The sequence below is a fragment of the Lissotriton vulgaris genome, chromosome 4_1 (genome assembly GCF_964263255.1).
Source record: "Lissotriton vulgaris chromosome 4_1, aLisVul1.2, whole genome shotgun sequence".
Classification (NCBI taxonomy): domain Eukaryota; kingdom Metazoa; phylum Chordata; class Amphibia; order Caudata; family Salamandridae; genus Lissotriton; species Lissotriton vulgaris.
Genome location: NC_141691.1, coordinates 1,079,349,323 through 1,079,366,262, shown reverse-complemented (window position 1 = coordinate 1,079,366,262; position 16,940 = coordinate 1,079,349,323). Strand labels below are relative to the sequence as shown.

General features: G+C 44.8%; 1 protein-coding gene across 1 annotated transcript in view; it reads right to left on the bottom strand.

Annotated features, from left to right (window-relative positions):
• TRIO (trio Rho guanine nucleotide exchange factor) overlaps positions 1 to 16,940 on the bottom strand; it is a 5,246,815-nt gene that overhangs the window by 3,414,061 nt on the left and 1,815,814 nt on the right. Inside the window, exon 13 of the mRNA XM_086965300.1 lies at positions 1,625 to 1,799. Within this exon, the coding sequence (XP_086821426.1) occupies positions 1,625 to 1,799 (175 nt within the window). The remainder of the gene's footprint in view (positions 1 to 1,624; positions 1,800 to 16,940) is intronic.

Genomic DNA, 16,940 nt, shown 5'->3' with positions numbered 1-16,940 from the left:
GACATCGGTCAATGACAGGCTCAGCAAGGATTGAGTCCGGTCTTCTAAGATGACATATTCCTATCACACCAAGGAGGAAAACCTCAAAAACCACGGAAGAAATTTTAATAAATCCAGGCAAAAAATGCTGCGGTTAGCACTTCCCTGGATCAGTGGTGGATGTTACAGAAAGAAAAAAGCTGACGTCAGCGCGCCTAGGTGACGCCTATATGGGTACTATGATGTCACTTCCAGTGTGGACGATGCCGACAACGTACACAGAGCCGATCAACGCAACCTACCAGAGCACAGGGACACTGCTCATGAAAAATCCCCGGGATCCAGTCTGACATGTGGGAAATCAAAAGTAACAAATCCGGGGCTAGAAGACTATCAGATATCAGGTAGCAGCACATAAATCAAGCATGTAGGATAAATGTAGCCCTGTAGGAGGGGAGGGTGAAATAGAACATCTAACTAACTGCATAGCACCTAACTTCTCAAAGAGGAGTACTGTGTGCACTTATGCGATAAAGGAGGCCATCACAAATAGTCCAGTAACCTATATGCCAACATACACAAGGCAGGGATACACTTATTTGGTAATGTTTAGAAGATCTTGCAAGACATCGCTGGGGGTCTTTTAGTTGTTGGTGGTTTTGTCTGCTCCACCGGTGGTCTCGGGCTTGCTGTGGGATAGGAGCATGGAAAGGGTCCTGGGGGAGGAACACTGGGAGGCCTAATGTCGCCTGTGCTGCCCTTAAGTGATGAAAAGGATACTGGTGAGGGGGGAGGGGAGGAATGGGAGGCCTAGTGACGGCTGTACTATTTTTGAGTGATGGTTCTAGTTCTAGAAATGTCAGTACACTGCCTTTCATCTTAGCTACAAAATTGGGCTTAATTCAGCCCCATTGCGGATATTTCCACACAGTTGGTCAATTAAGGAAGAGGAAAGCTAAGATAACCATGATTTGTAAAATCTATTCCTAACCTATGAGCCAGCAAGGAATGAAACAGGAGGTCAAATTGTCAGAGGTTCCTTTTATTGGCTTGCATACTGGGTAAAGGTGTTTTCGTTCCTGCAATGAATCTGAAAATCCTTCAGATTTTCTATTTAGCAGGGACAGTTATGTTGTTACCAGCACCGACAAGATGATTCCTGGGTTTCTCAACAGGATATAGATTATTAGTATGGACATAATATTTTTTGGTTTGTTTTTACCTCACAGAAAATGTTTTATCCTACATAAAAGTAAGGTTTTCCATGCACACACTTAATATATGAAGGTAAATGCCAACCCTAATTCAAACCTTTTACTAACCTAAGAGTAATTTACAATAGCAAGACATTTTGTGTATCACAAATTAGGCCCACGCATATCTATTTTAGTGTTCATAATCCATCTTTGTCTACAGCATAACATATGCACAAAGTTTAATACGGAAAAACCAAAAATATATGTTCAATCCCCTAGCTCAGTAATGGTCTATTATTGCCCAATACCAGATTCTCAGTAACAGGCAAGCTAGCAAATCAATGTCTCACTACCATACAATGCATATGCTCTAAAGAGAATAAACTATTCAAATAAGTAGGAGAACAAGCTAAAAGCTGGCACAAAAAAAGACCATAATGCAGTCTTACATCAATAGCATCCCTCTCGAATATTCGTAGCTGCAAGAAGAGCTCCAGTTTGATTTTGCGTTCCTGAAATAGCTCTTCCATTTGAGATTGAGCTTCATCCAGCTGCTGAAGAACTGTTTCTATGTGACTGATGGAGCTGTTGTGCGGGGTCTTGTTACTGGAAATAGCAGACTCCCTAAATAGGGATTTAAAGAGAGCAATATAAAAGAAAGGACATAAGAAAAAGCAGGTGACAAATGGTAAATTGTTAAAACAAATAAAAATACTAAACATTTTCAAAACAATTTAATTTATGATTCTGACATATTTTGTTATGCCAGGGTCAATCCTTGGACGACAGCAATTGAAATTATCATGGTGTATCATGTCCCATCACAGATGTACACAACAAAAGCCATGATGTATTCCCTCGTTTTGAAACACAGGAAGGAAATGCCCACCCACCCTCCTCCTCCACCTAAACTGGGACTCTAGAAACTGAGGACAAATGGAACAAGCAGAAAAATGTCAGTTTCACTTGAGTTACTGCTGGGTGCAGTACACAAGTACACCTTCTGCCATCTAACGAAAACAGTACAGTAAATACCAGCACCTCGCTCACCCACTGCCACAGCGATTCTCAGATGGCTGATCTTTTTTGTAGAAAGGGAAGAAATCTGAAGGAAGGAGGTCCCCCATATGCTGAAACCGATGGGAAGCCCTCACTCGAGTTGGGGGAAGGAACTAGCATATTTTTCTGTATGGAAGAAGCAAAGAGGAAAGACTATGGCATAAGAAATGTTTTTGTGCGTGGGGGAATTAGCAGTGTTCCAGAAATGGGTTCAGAGCATTTCAGGAGCATCTTGAAATTAGGTCAGAATAAATCATTAAGAGAAAGTGACCGTCCGCTAACAATAGTTTTCCAGTGAGGCCCAGCACCCCAACATTTATAACCTTTCGAACGATTCCAGCCCGTACAAATTCAAACAGGATAAACTTCAAAAGTTTAAATATTTATTATCACATAAAAAAAATCCTCCGGTTTTAAAAATACATTTTAGCATCTGAAATGCAATAAATAGTTATAATCTACGTGGTTATAAGCCAAGGGTGACTGTGCCTTCAAGTTGTTAAAATGAGTGGAAGTTACTTTGGGTTTAAGTACCCTGAACTTTAGTGTTTTCTTAGATGCGATGACACTCCATACTGAGGAAAATTAAATTTTGGCCATGTTGTGTTCCCTAGCGCGTACCCCACCGACTCCATGTACCAGCTTAAAGTGCATGTAACTTCCCTCCTGTGCCAGCTATGAAGACGCAAATACATTTGCGTCCACCGTTAACTTGTCCTCTTTCAGATCCACCATGAATGGATTATATAGTCCGTTCCTAAGTATGCTATGCCACCGTCTTTTTGTGGTACACTTTTCGTATTTTTCCTGCTCTAGCAAGAGTAGGCCCTGAATTCCTGCCATCTGAACCTCTTTTGTGGCTCCTGACTCTGCCCAGGCTACCTCTGTACTCGTGAACTCTGTCCTACTTTCAGCGCGGCCCCTCGCGCTCAGCTCAAGCCTGCTTTCTGCCAAGACTGACTATAACCTTCGAGTTATCTGTTCCGCTCCCCGAGAATACATTCCTGCCTACTAGATCCTGTAAACATCCTCCCCAGCTGCAGAGCCAAAGGGCCGACCTGTCTTAACGCAAGTAAAACATAACCTCTGTTGCCATGCTTCCATGGAAGGCCCCGTGCCCCACGCTTCTCATGCAGACACTCAGGCGCTTATACACGCATCCACAGTTAGCGTAGAATAGCTTCTGCCCTAGAGACCTTTCCGCCCAGATAGTATAGTTCCTAAACATCAGATATCAGATATGATAGAAGTACAAGTTGATCTGACATGCCAGACTTCTGTCTCTTTCCGTCAGTGTAAATGTCAAGTCCCCTGCACCCCGTCAATCACACGTCATGCAGCTGCGCGCGCATCCAAGCTTCCGATTTCTGCTGACATTGCAACATTCTGTTAGCACCACCCCTTGGTGCCACCCACTTGCGTCACCTATCAGTGACGTTTCTAGCACACACGCCTAGTTCACGCCTAGTTTACGCCTCTTGATGATGTATTAGTACCACGTGTATACTGTTATCTTGTCTTCTCTCAGCTGTTACGCCTCTTACATTGATTCTTATGGTATAAATCAAGTATATAAGCTATGTATTGTTAATAAACGAAAGCGCTCTATCCCTTCTGACACCCCTGTGGTGGTCAGAACATGATATCCTGATTCCTTTATGAGGAATAAAACCCTTAGAAACTCTAACACCACGGACTCTGTTGTTTTTCATTCTGATTGAGTTATTATTGATTAAGTACTTACCTGCATAGAAATTAAGAGAGTAAATTAATTATTTACGTCATTTTGGCGCCCGAACAGGGACCCCTCCCCCACCTCACGCGCCGGTTGGTGCGTTGCAAACTCTGTCCCCTGCCATCAGTTAGACGGAACACACGTGTACTGGCAGGATTTCCTGCATCTCCCTCTGACCCATGGAGGTGACGAAGACTGCGATCAGTGCCCAGACGAGGCGGTGAGGAGTGCGGAGGATCCCGACCAGAGCCCAGCCGAAAGAAGCAAGGTCCGAGGTGTGAAGAGGCCCACCAGTTTTCCGAAGTTTTCCGAAGTTTTCCGAAGTCTTCCGAAGTACCGAGTCGAGTCCAGTCGAGTTTTCCGAGGCCTTCTGTTTTCCGTGCTTCCCGGTGAGTACCATTGCTGGGTCGTATCTAGACGGGTTTGGGTACGCAAGTCCGGTCTGCACTGTTTTTAGGCAGTGTATCTGTACTGTTTAGCAGTATATCAAGTATTCCGAATTTCTGCACTGTTACACCAGTGTATCCGTACTGTTGAGCAGTACATCCAGTATAGGGGGGTAGTCATCTATGTCTTCAATGTTTCTATGTGATTAATGTTGTGGTATGAATGCGACTGTTTAAATTGTGTATTATTGTGTTTCTTGTATCAACTAGCTGTAAACTCGTATTAAGGAATAAAGATCTAGCGTTCAGTAATAAGTAAGCAAGATGCCGTTCTTCAACAAGTTAAAACAGATAGGAACTAGGAAAGGGTTACTGGAGGAAGAAATTCCTATCCACCCTAGGGACACTCCAGGCAATTTTATGTATCAGAAACATGGCATAGATGCCATATTATATCTAGATTTATGGGCCGATTACACCAAACACCTAGACGAAAGACACAGATGGCCGGTCACTGGAACGTGGGATGCCGAGTGCATCATGAGGGTAGAAGAAGCATTATGGAAAAAGAAAGCTAGACAATCTCAGAAGGACGCCATAGAATTTTGGCGTAAAGAATCACGTAAGCGTGCTGACAAAGCACTCCGTAGAGAGGATAGACTTAAAGAATCAGATAAAGAACAAGAAAACGAATTAGTTACTGAAGGGATCCGAGTAAAAACAGAACAAATAGACCGTGCCCGAAATAATCTTGTAAACGGTATGTATCTTGCAGCAGATGGCACATCTGAAACCCAATCAGAGATACCGAAAAACTTACCGACACCATTAGTTCCAACTAAAGTAATGCATAAAACTACTAAAGACATATTCCTGAATTCATATCTAGAGGATGTAGTACCAGCTTATACCAATCTGCCTGTTCGTGCCCTGCCTACTGACAGGGATGGGGGTGGCACTACGCCCCCAGATCCGGTTCCGCCGGTACCGCGACAGACCTCCTCTGTTCCGACAGCTCCGCCACTCCCCGTACTCAAAACAGACCTACCGAAACCAGTCCTACCTGATCTTACTAAACGACAAATTCAGACTCAGATCCAGACTCCGCGGAGAGATAATGCCCAAGCATCCGCCTCAAGAGGTGCGACAGCGGGTCTTCAGACCCCGCCACCGACACACAGATTAAATTTAAGGGACACGCAGAATCCTTTCCAGTCTCCCCACTTATCCCGCCTAGACGCATTCAAAGATAAGATGTCAGTTTGCAGATATGATCCAGTACCCGGAAAAGACGATTTAATGATATTGGCATCACTACGATTAAGATCTGCCACCGATAACTTGCTATGCTATGTAGGAATGCAGGAAACTCTCGACAGACTATATAAGTTCATACTGACAGGGAAAGACCCCGAAAGTGTCAAAGCTGCCATGCATAAACAGAAAGTTGACATTCAAGCACAGATATTACGATTTTTCATAAATTGTGTAATAAGAGAACGAGACAGGCCCGGGACAGATCAAAGTGAATTAGACGCATTAAACAAGTGGGGTCAAAATATAGCAGACGCAAGGCATGATAAGGGGGCTTGCATAGCCAGTATGTCCCAGAAAATTAGAAAGGCAGTATTGACTGCACACCAGGAAGACAATGATAAAACTTCCTCCGAGGAGGAAGATGAACATGAAGCATCAGGAAAATCTACAGATACTATAGCATATGTAGGTAGGGGAGCCTACCTTAGGAAGGGTGTCCGTCCAGAAAGCAAGAGAGTCTTTCTCTCTGAGTTAACAAATCCGAATTCTTCTGAACATCAGTTCCAGGAAACTGATAAAAGGCTTCGAGACCGAATGGGGTACCATGTACTCAATTCTATGGATGAACAGGAATTAGCCCGGTCAGCTGTGTTATGGGCCGAGAACCCAGACATGTATAATGATGACACGTTAGTGCAGACATTCTTGAACCTCTCCCCGGAAGAGCAGAAAATAGCAGGTGAATATATGATTCAGCACCTCCTCATCAAGTTCAGAAACCATCATTCTGATCCAGGTCCCTTACACGAAACATTAGAAGCACTACTCATGGATAGATGGAGAGGTTTCAGTACCAAATTAATACAAATAATTCTAGAACAACGACGTAAGTATTACACCTTCCTAAGCTCTGAATATGTTCCCGCCCCGCCTCCAGAAAGAAAAACGTACCACATGCAATGCGGTGGTGGCATTGAAAGTCAGAATCCTTTACGAGAAGTACATCCAGTTATGGGTGAGGACCAACGCTTGAAGCGTGTGTATGTTCACACACCACTGACTAAGTTAGAACTGTTAGAAATGAAGAAATTAGTTCCGTGCCATGATAAAGACCCTGCAGGTTTTCATAGAGAGCTTAAAGACATGTTACTGATGGGAGATTACACGTATGATGATATTATGAAAATGTTGAAAGTACTGTTGCCCACGGGCATTTACGAGAAATTAAAGGAGAAAGATTGGGAGGTGGGAGAGTCAAAGATAGCATGGGCAGAAATAGAAGACGAAGAAAGCAAACGAGTCCCAGGGGTAGGCCTTGGGGATAAGACTAAAGCATTACCAGGTTTAATAGTACAGGTTTTGCCAAGACTATTGACAACAAGAAAGGAAGATTGGGACGCAATCTCGTCCTGTAAACAGAAACAAGATGAAGATACTAGTGACTTTTATTCAAGATTCGAGAAATGTTTCATTATCAATAGTGGTCTAAAAACTAGTAGCGAGTCATATCCACACCTTTTTGTAACGAAATTAGTTGAGAATGCCCTACCATTAGTCAAAAATAGAGTATACAAAGTTGAAAGTACTTGGCAGGCAAATACGCCATCCCAGATGTTACAAATGTTACAATATCACCAGAACAGAATTAGGGAAGAACAAGATCAGGAACAGAAACGTATGAAAGACACGAAAATGAAAATGTTAGTAGCTCAGACGATTCCAGCCGACGGTCATAGAAAAGGTGGGGCCCAGACAAATCATTCTGCCGCTCCCGTTAAAGGGACATGTAATTATTGCAAGCAGCCAGGTCACTACGTACATGAATGTCCAGTCCTGAAACATAACATCGAGACAGGTAAAACTAAAGAAAGACCGCGTCCGCCTAGACATGAACAGGGTCATAAACAGACCTCACAGAACGAACCGCCAATGCAGAATACACAGCCTATGCATGATCAGTCCCATACAGTACAGACAGTAGCAGTACCGCAGCCACAGCATGCTCAGACACAGCCCGCTGCCGCAACTCGGCAAGTCTCACAACAGATGTACCAGTATGCCCAGTCGGCATATCCAGATTATCAGCGATATACATGAAACAGCCTAGGGAGGGAAAGTGATTTGCCTCTTATTGAAATTCCTGTAGATCAAGAAGGTCCTTATGTACACAGTCACGTATTAGGAAAAGACAGAAAGTTTTTGATTGACACAGGGGCAAGTCGCACTACTATAAGTCACAATGAAGTCCCAGGGGCACCCCTCTCAGGCTCACAGAATGTTTCCCTTGGTTTTTCAGGACAGCCTATTGTAAATGAAGTATCGGAACCAGTACCACTAGCTGTGGGTCCATTATCTCGAGTTACAGATTTGTTACTTACGAAATCATGTCCCGAAAATCTGTTAGGAATTAAAACACTGAAGGCTCTAGGAGCTATCATATGCTGTTCCCCGGAAGGAGTCAGACTCTTTCTACGGGATTTCAAGGGTCATTATGTTTTACGTGACTTTGATGTCAGATTGAAAAATGTACCAGATCACTTATGGGCAAAAGGCCCAGCTGATGTAGGTTGTATGTATATCACTCCATATCGTGTTACACTCAAGACAGGAGTTGTTCTACCCAGAATCAGACAATACAAGTTACCACCCGATGCTGTAGTGGCTTTACTGAAAATCATTGAAGAGCTTATTGCCCAGGGAGTGGTCGTAGAGACCGACTCCAATATCTGCAATTCACCCATCATTCCAATCCTTAAACGTACAGACCGCAATGCACCACCGGTATATCGGCTGGTGATTGACCTTCGAGAACTGAACAAATGTATTGTACCACAGTATCCTGTGGTCCCCGATATCTCTTCCCTATTGACTGCTATTGATTCAGAAGCAACGTTCTTTACTGTGATCGATCTCAAAAACGCTTTCTTCAGTGTACCTATTGACCCGGAGAGCCAATATCTCTTCGGATTCAGTTTAAATGGACGAAGTTTCAAATTTTCCCGCGCACCTCAAGGATTTACAGAAAGCCCCAGCATCTATAGTCAAGCACTGAAAAGACAACTAGATTGTATTCAAATGCCAGTTAATACCGCTTTACTGCAGTACGTCGATGATCTACTGATCACCGCACGAAGTGAACCCGAATGTGAACAAGCATCACTAACAGTTTTGCATTTCCTAGCCGACAAGGGACACAAGGTGTCTCCTTCGAAGCTACAATTCTGTGTTCAGCAAGTTGTGTACTTGGGTCACTTGCTGTCCAAAGTGGGGAGACAGCTCACTCCCGATCGCATTCAGTTAATTGTAAACATGCCACGACCCCAGACACAAAAGGAAGTGCGGGCCTTCATAGGCCTCACCTCGTACTGCAGACAATGGATTCCTCAATATGCCTTTCTAGCTAAACCACTCATTCAGTTAACGACACAGGAGGCAGCGACTTCGACTGTCCTCCCTTGGACTCAGGAACACACACAAGCCTTTGAGGAATTAAAGAAAGCTTTATGCCAAGCACCAGTTTTAGCAACACCATGTTACAGCAAACCGTTTACACTTTTTGTTACAGAACGTGACGGTACAGCGTTGTCTGTCCTCACTCAAGATCAAGCAGGTTCACATAAGCCTTGCGCTTATTTTTCAAGTACATTGGATTCGGTAGCACAGGCACTCCCTGCGTGTTTAAAGTCAGTAGCAGCAACAGCGTTAGCAATCAGACAAAGCGACTCAATTGTTCTAGGTCATCAGTTAACAGTACAAGTTCCACATTCTGTAGAGGTTCTGTTAAACAGAACCCAGACTCAACACTTGACTATAGCACGACTGACAGGTTATGAATTGACATTATTCCAGCCACACATAGAAATAAGACGCTGCAGTATCTTGAACCCAGCGACATTGTTACCTACAGTTATGACAGATCCAGCTCCACATGATTGTATAGAGATCATTAATGCAGTAACAAAGCCCCGACGAGATTTAACAGATGTTCCATTGACAAATCCAGACCTGACACTTTATGTGGATGGTTCATGCATGAGAACAAGTACAGGAGAGTTAGTGGCCGCGTATGCCGTGACCACTGAAACTGAAGTTAAAGAAACACATCGTATTGATACACTGTCTGCTCAAGCGGCAGAGCTCATTGCTCTGACCCGAGCCTGTATTCTAGCCAAGAATAGAAATGTTAACATATACACTGATTCCCGTTATGCGTTCGGAGTCGTACACGACTTCGGCATGCTCTGGCAGGAACGAGGTTTCCTGACCTCTCATGGTACAAAGATACAGCATGGTCCTCTCATTCAAGCACTGTTAGAAGCAATACATCTGCCTTCAGCCATATCCGTCATGAAGTGTAAAGCACATACTAAAGTCACAGATTCTGTTTCCCAGGGTAACGACCTGGCAGATCAGACAGCAAAACATACAGCACTGACTCACACTCAGACAACTGACACGACAAAGACAACAGATCCGACAAACTGTATGACAGTCAGAGATCCCACACTAGATGTTATTGACATTCAGACACATGCTACTGCAGACGAAATAAAGAAATGGATCGAACTAGGAGGGATCCAGACAGATCAAGGTTGGATGACGAAGGGAAAATCTACATGGTTTCTCCCTGACTCTATGGTTCAAGTCATGATAAATACAGCACATAGTCCTGCCCACCTAGGAGAGAAAGCAATGCTAGTTGCTAGCAATAAACACTTACGAGCAGCAGCAAAACAGAAAGTGCGTACTTGCATGATCTGTTGTCAGTTCAATCCAGGTAAAAGCGTCCCTGTAGAGCAAGGTGGATTTCATCCTCCCGATCACCCTTTTGAAGTCCTCCAGATGGATTATATCCAGATGGACCGTTGTCGAGGATTTAAATATGTTCTCGTAGTTGTCTGTGCTCTGTCCCGCTGGACCGAAGCATACCCAGTCCCAGATTACACTGCTCCGACCACTGCCAAACAGTTGGTTCGTGAATTCTTCCCACGATACGGCATGCCTCGTGTCGTGTACTCAGATAACGGTCAGCCATTCTCATCCGAATTAATGAAGCAAGTTTCCTTGTTACTGGGATACCAGTGGAAGTTCCATTGTGTCCGACATCCAGAAGCAGCAGGCCTTGTAGAAAGGCATAATCAGACATTAAAGATCCGCCTTGCCAAAATATGTCAGGAAAAAGGGGTCGACTGGATAGTCGCCCTGCCAGTGGCACTATTCTATATGAGAATGGTCGCCCATTCGAGATCAGGGCTATCCCCGTACGAGGTGGTCTTTGGCAGACCACCGAATATGTGGGGGACGCCCATTCCTAAAAAGATTACTGATGTTGATTCTAATATGTTGACAGATTACCTTGCCTCCTTGATGTCTGCACTCCAATCATGTCGTTCACAGGTTGCCGCAGCTTTCCCTGACAACACTGATGTGAAGCCGCATGACGTCCGTCCCGGGGATATTGTCCTCGTCCGAAACTTCGACAGAAAAAGTCCGTTGGAGCCCCGCTGGAAGTCTCCGAAGACCGTTCTTCTTACCACGAAGACCGCAGTCAAATTGGAAGGCAGAAAGGGGTGGGTCCACCTAAGCCATATCAAAACATTCCCAGGACTGAAACCGGAACAAGACACACCCACCCCCACCAAAGACTGTGTTAACAAAGACTTTACCGAATCCAAGCGAGAAAAAACTCTTCAAGAACAATATCGTATGAAATTGCGATCTAGCAAGTCAGACAGTTTAATTGTTTAAGTCCTCCCCTAGGTGAATCGGTTAAATAGTTTCTGACATGTATCCCCTAGATCGAGTTAGAGAGAGAGAAGCAAAGAAACGTACATATTGCAAATCACTTCGTAGTCACTGCATAGTGACACTATTAATCATGTTTATTCTCAGTGTTTTAATTATTATTGCTAGCATCTTATTACCTATCTACTATCCTATTTTCAAGCGTGAACAATCTGCTTACAATGTCTCTGCTGAACACACTTTTAGTGAGTTACCTCCTCATGAGCTTTCCTACAGACTCGCGCTGCGCAACAATACATTCATTAGTATGTTACATCATTCTCATCAAACTAACAATGCTACAAATTGCTGGATATGTGGCCGACTCCCTCCCTACCAGAATTACAAGGGAGCCCTGCCTCTCTTTCCGTACCCGTTCTCTCACAATGGCTCCTGTGGAGCATGGTTTAAGATAATTAATTCTTTAGATCCCGACATTGCTGTTTTCGATGGGGGTTGGGTTTGGGGAAACCTGAACTTGGTCCTACTAGACGTCTGTTACCCAGATAAGGAGGGACTCCCCACTAGAATAGGAACTGATCTAGAAAATGAAGTGTATGGATTAGGTAATTATACAATTAGCCTTATGATTCTTACTGTCGAATCCGAAGCCACACCCGTTCTACCTATTATGTCAGTACTGCCAGTCACTGGTGAATTATGTATCAAGAAGAAAGGTTCCGTACACTTAGGTCATAGTAAATGCACTACTGTGGTCGAATTCAGTGATGATGGAAAATCATCTTTCAAAGCTATCAGTCATTCTTACTTTGTTTGTGGTCATACCGCATACATACGTCTACCTCCAGATTGGGATGGTACCTGTTACATTGCATTCCTCCTGCCACCTGTTTTTCTAGCTCCTCCTGATTACCATAGAAATAGCAATCTAGTAAAGAATAGACCCAGAAGAGATGCCCCCCTTGTCGACTACACAGAAACGGCATGGGAACAGTACACTGACTTTAATAAAGGATTCTTTTTCTTTTTAGGACCTGTTCAGAATAGTAAATTAATACGCAGATTAACTAGAACACTTGAAGCCGTAGTAAATGAAACTACCTCCGCCTTAGGTAACTTAACAGAAGAGCAGTCCGCTATGCGGGTTGTTGTCCTTCAGAATCGTCTTGTAATTGACGTCATCTTGGCAGATAGAGGTGGAGCCTGTAAGGTCATCGGGTCAAGCTGCTGTGTTTTCATTCCACAAAATGCACCATCTGTATATCAAGCTATCACCCGTCTTCATAAAATTGCAAATCAGATACATCAGAATCCAGGCACCTGGACTTGGTCCGGTTGGTTCTGGACAACGTTAACAGCTTGGGGATGGAAGATCCTATCCTTCCTAGGCATTGGCCTAGTCCTAGTATTCAGTTGCTGCCTGTGCCTGCAGTGTGGGCCAGCTATTTGTGGACTGTGTGCCACCTCTTGTATTGAACATTCCAGTTTTCACTCGAAACGTAACCGAAAGAAAGAAGAACAAATGATGTTACAAGAACAGACTGATCGATTCATGAGGATCGATATTTCATGAAGGGTCCGTAGGGAACAAGGAGGGAATGAGGAAAATTAAATTTTGGCCATGTTGTGTTCCCTAGCGCGTACCCCACCGACTCCATGTACCAGCTTAAAGTGCATGTAACTTCCCTCCTGTGCCAGCTATGAAGACGCAAATACATTTGCGTCCACCGTTAACTTGTCCTCTTTCAGATCCACCATGAATGGATTATATAGTCCGTTCCTAAGTATGCTATGCCACCGTCTTTTTGTGGTACACTTTTCGTATTTTTCCTGCTCTAGCAAGAGTAGGCCCTGAATTCCTGCCATCTGAACCTCTTTTGTGGCTCCTGACTCTGCCCAGGCTACCTCTGTACTCGTGAACTCTGTCCTACTTTCAGCGCGGCCCCTCGCGCTCAGCTCAAGCCTGCTTTCTGCCAAGACTGACTATAACCTTCGAGTTATCTGTTCCGCTCCCCGAGAATACATTCCTGCCTACTAGATCCTGTAAACATCCTCCCCAGCTGCAGAGCCAAAGGGCCGACCTGTCTTAACGCAAGTAAAACATAACCTCTGTTGCCATGCTTCCATGGAAGGCCCCGTGCCCCACGCTTCTCATGCAGACACTCAGGCGCTTATACACGCATCCACAGTTAGCGTAGAATAGCTTCTGCCCTAGAGACCTTTCCGCCCAGATAGTATAGTTCCTAAACATCAGATATCAGATATGATAGAAGTACAAGTTGATCTGACATGCCAGACTTCTGTCTCTTTCCGTCAGTGTAAATGTCAAGTCCCCTGCACCCCGTCAATCACACGTCATGCAGCTGCGCGCGCATCCAAGCTTCCGATTTCTGCTGACATTGCAACATTCTGTTAGCACCACCCCTTGGTGCCACCCACTTGCGTCACCTATCAGTGACGTTTCTAGCACACACGCCTAGTTCACGCCTAGTTTACGCCTCTTGATGATGTATTAGTACCACGTGTATACTGTTATCTTGTCTTCTCTCAGCTGTTACGCCTCTTACATTGATTCTTATGGTATAAATCAAGTATATAAGCTATGTATTGTTAATAAACGAAAGCGCTCTATCCCTTCTGACACCCCTGTGGTGGTCAGAACATGATATCCTGATTCCTTTATGAGGAATAAAACCCTTAGAAACTCTAACACCACGGACTCTGTTGTTTTTCATTCTGATTGAGTTATTATTGATTAAGTACTTACCTGCATAGAAATTAAGAGAGTAAATTAATTATTTACGTCAATACTGTTGCATTTCTTGGTGAAGAGTATCCAAAAACTCAGTATAAAGCTTTATGAGACAGGAATCAAAGGCTATCCCGGGTGACATAACCAGATGGATTCAGGGCCAGGAGGGAGAATGTCAATGAAGGGGCATCATTTAACAATTATCATCTCGGTCTCCTAAATCTGAAAATGAGATTTGTTTTGGACTTGCCTCACTGAGTCATCTGTTTTCCCATAACCATCAAAGTCTCTAGAGGTGAGAAACTGGCACTGGGAACCCATGTTGCTCCTGCAGAAGGAGTAATGGCAGACTCAGATTATGAACTTTGAATTCATTTAGAGGTCAAAATGCTGTTGACTAAAATACAATTAGACTGACGTGACCACATCTGCCTCCTTGTGTTTCGTCGTTCGTTTTATTTACATGCACATGTGACTTTCTCACGTTTGTTGCACTGTGTGATCATCAAATGAACACTTAAAACACTTTAACCAAACGTACTGTAGCCGGTGTATTTATTATGCAATTGTTGTCCAAGCTTGTTTTTGATTGTGACAATAAATACAATTGTGGATGAGTCAGACTTCCACGGCTTTGAATGAAATGACATGAAATGAAATGAAATGAAAGCAGCATTTGTAAGGCGCACGGTTGTGAGAAGTTGGCCTGGTATATGATGTTCACTATTCTATTGAGCACCTTGCACTAGTCCAAACAACCCTTATGGTGATGGTAGTAAAGTCAACCTTATAGACCAGCTATCCTAGTGGTAGCATGGACAAAAGCAGTCTTAGGCTAAACTCAAGAGGGCATGTGAAGCCAGCTGTTTTACCATATGCAGACCTTTTAATACCAAATGAAAGGACACCACACAGGTTATATATTCAAAATGCACAAGTTACTAGTTGTGTAACGATATATCTGTAAGAGACATTAGTTAGTGATAGATTCCTTACCTTAGAATATCCCCAGGCGTCAGATTGGATTCGGAAAATTTTGCGTAGCAATACCCCTGCGCGCCGGTAGGCGTCGTCCACGGCTCCGCGTCCGTCGTTGGCATCGTTAGCGCCGGAATGACATCGTCGGAGTACTTAGACACCGCCTATGCACGCTGACGTCAGTTCTGATACACAGCTTTTCCGCGCCAGATACGCAGAGCCATGATAGAACCAACATTGGTGCCATGAAACTAGGGCCCTGAAGGGGGATGACCTTAACCCTAGATATCGGTTCGCAGAACGGGGAGGATGGGTTGGTCGGTAAGGAATCTATCACTAACTAATGTCTCTTACAGATATATCGTTACACAAGTAGTAACTTGTGCATCTGAAAGAGACATGTTAGTGATATATTCCTTACCTTAGAATAGATACCCCAGCAATACCAACCCCAGTGGTGGGTCTGCGAACCAATAATCACACCAGAAAGTCCTGGAGGACGGAACGACCAAAGAAGCCATCCCTCCGGACTTGGCTGTCCAGGCAGTAGTGTTGTGCAAACGTGTGCAGCGAGGCCCACGTAGCTGCCTGGAAAATGTCCTGCAAGGGCACTCCTCGGGCCCAGGGCAGTGATGGTCGCCGTGGCCCGAGTAGAATGAGCCCGCAATCCAACAGGGGGCTCCTTCTTAGCCAAGGAGTAACATGCCTGGATACAGAAGATGATCCAACGCGAGATGGTCCGCTTGTGCACCGCCTTTCCCTTCTTAGCGCCCACGTAACCAACAAAGAGTTGGTCATCCACCCGGAACTGGCGTGTGCGGTCCAGATAATAAGAGAGCGCACGTTTTGGGTCCAGACGGTGGAGCCTCTCTTCCTCTTTCGAGGGATGCGGAGGAAAGAAGGTGGGCAAGGTAATGGACTGCCCGATGTGGAAGGCCGTGACAACCTTGGGCAAGAAAGAGGGTCTCATCCGCAACACAACCTTGTCCGGATGGACAGAAAGGAAAGGAGGTGTAGAAGAAAGAGCCTGGAGCTCACTCACTCTCCTGGCAGAGGTGATGGCAACCAGGAAAGCAGTCTTCAAGGTAAGAAGACGGAGAGGACAGTTATGGAGTGGCTCAAAGGGGGCACATATTAGGTAAGTAAGTACAAGATTCAAGTCCCACTGGGGCATCACGAAAGGAACAGGAGGGAACATGTGTGTGATGCCCTTCAAAAACCTATTTACAATGGGGGACTTGAACAAGGAGGGCTGATCAGGGAGCCTTAAGAAGGCGGAAAGGGCAGAAAGGTACCCCTTGATAGTGCCCAGAGCAGAGCCCTGCTGGGCAAGAGAAAGAAGAAAGAGGAGAACCTCAGAAAGGGGTGCAGAGAGTGGGTCCACAGCCTTTGCTGTGCACCATGCCACAAATCTGTTCCACCTGCAGGCGTATACCGACTTTGTGGAGGGACGCCTGGCTGCCAGAATGACATTACAGACTTCGGGAGGCAAGTCAAATGGCCTCAACTGCCGCCGCTCAATCTCCAAGCTTGTAGGTGGAGACTGGACAGGTTCAGGTGCAGAACCGTCCCCTGCTGCTGCGACAGAAGGTCCCCCTGAAGAGGCAGATGAATCGGGGGATCGACTGACATGCTGAGTAGCTCGGGATACCAGTATCTTCGAGCCCAGTCCGGAGCCACAAGGATAACCTGGGCCCGGTCGCGCCTGATCTTCTTCAGCACTCTGGGCAGAAGTGGTATAGGCGGAAAGGCGTACAATAGACCGCAACTCCACTTGCGACAAAAAGACAAAAAGGTCTCCGACCGAGTGCCGTCTTGGAAATTCCAACGTGCAGAACTGAGGACATTGCGCG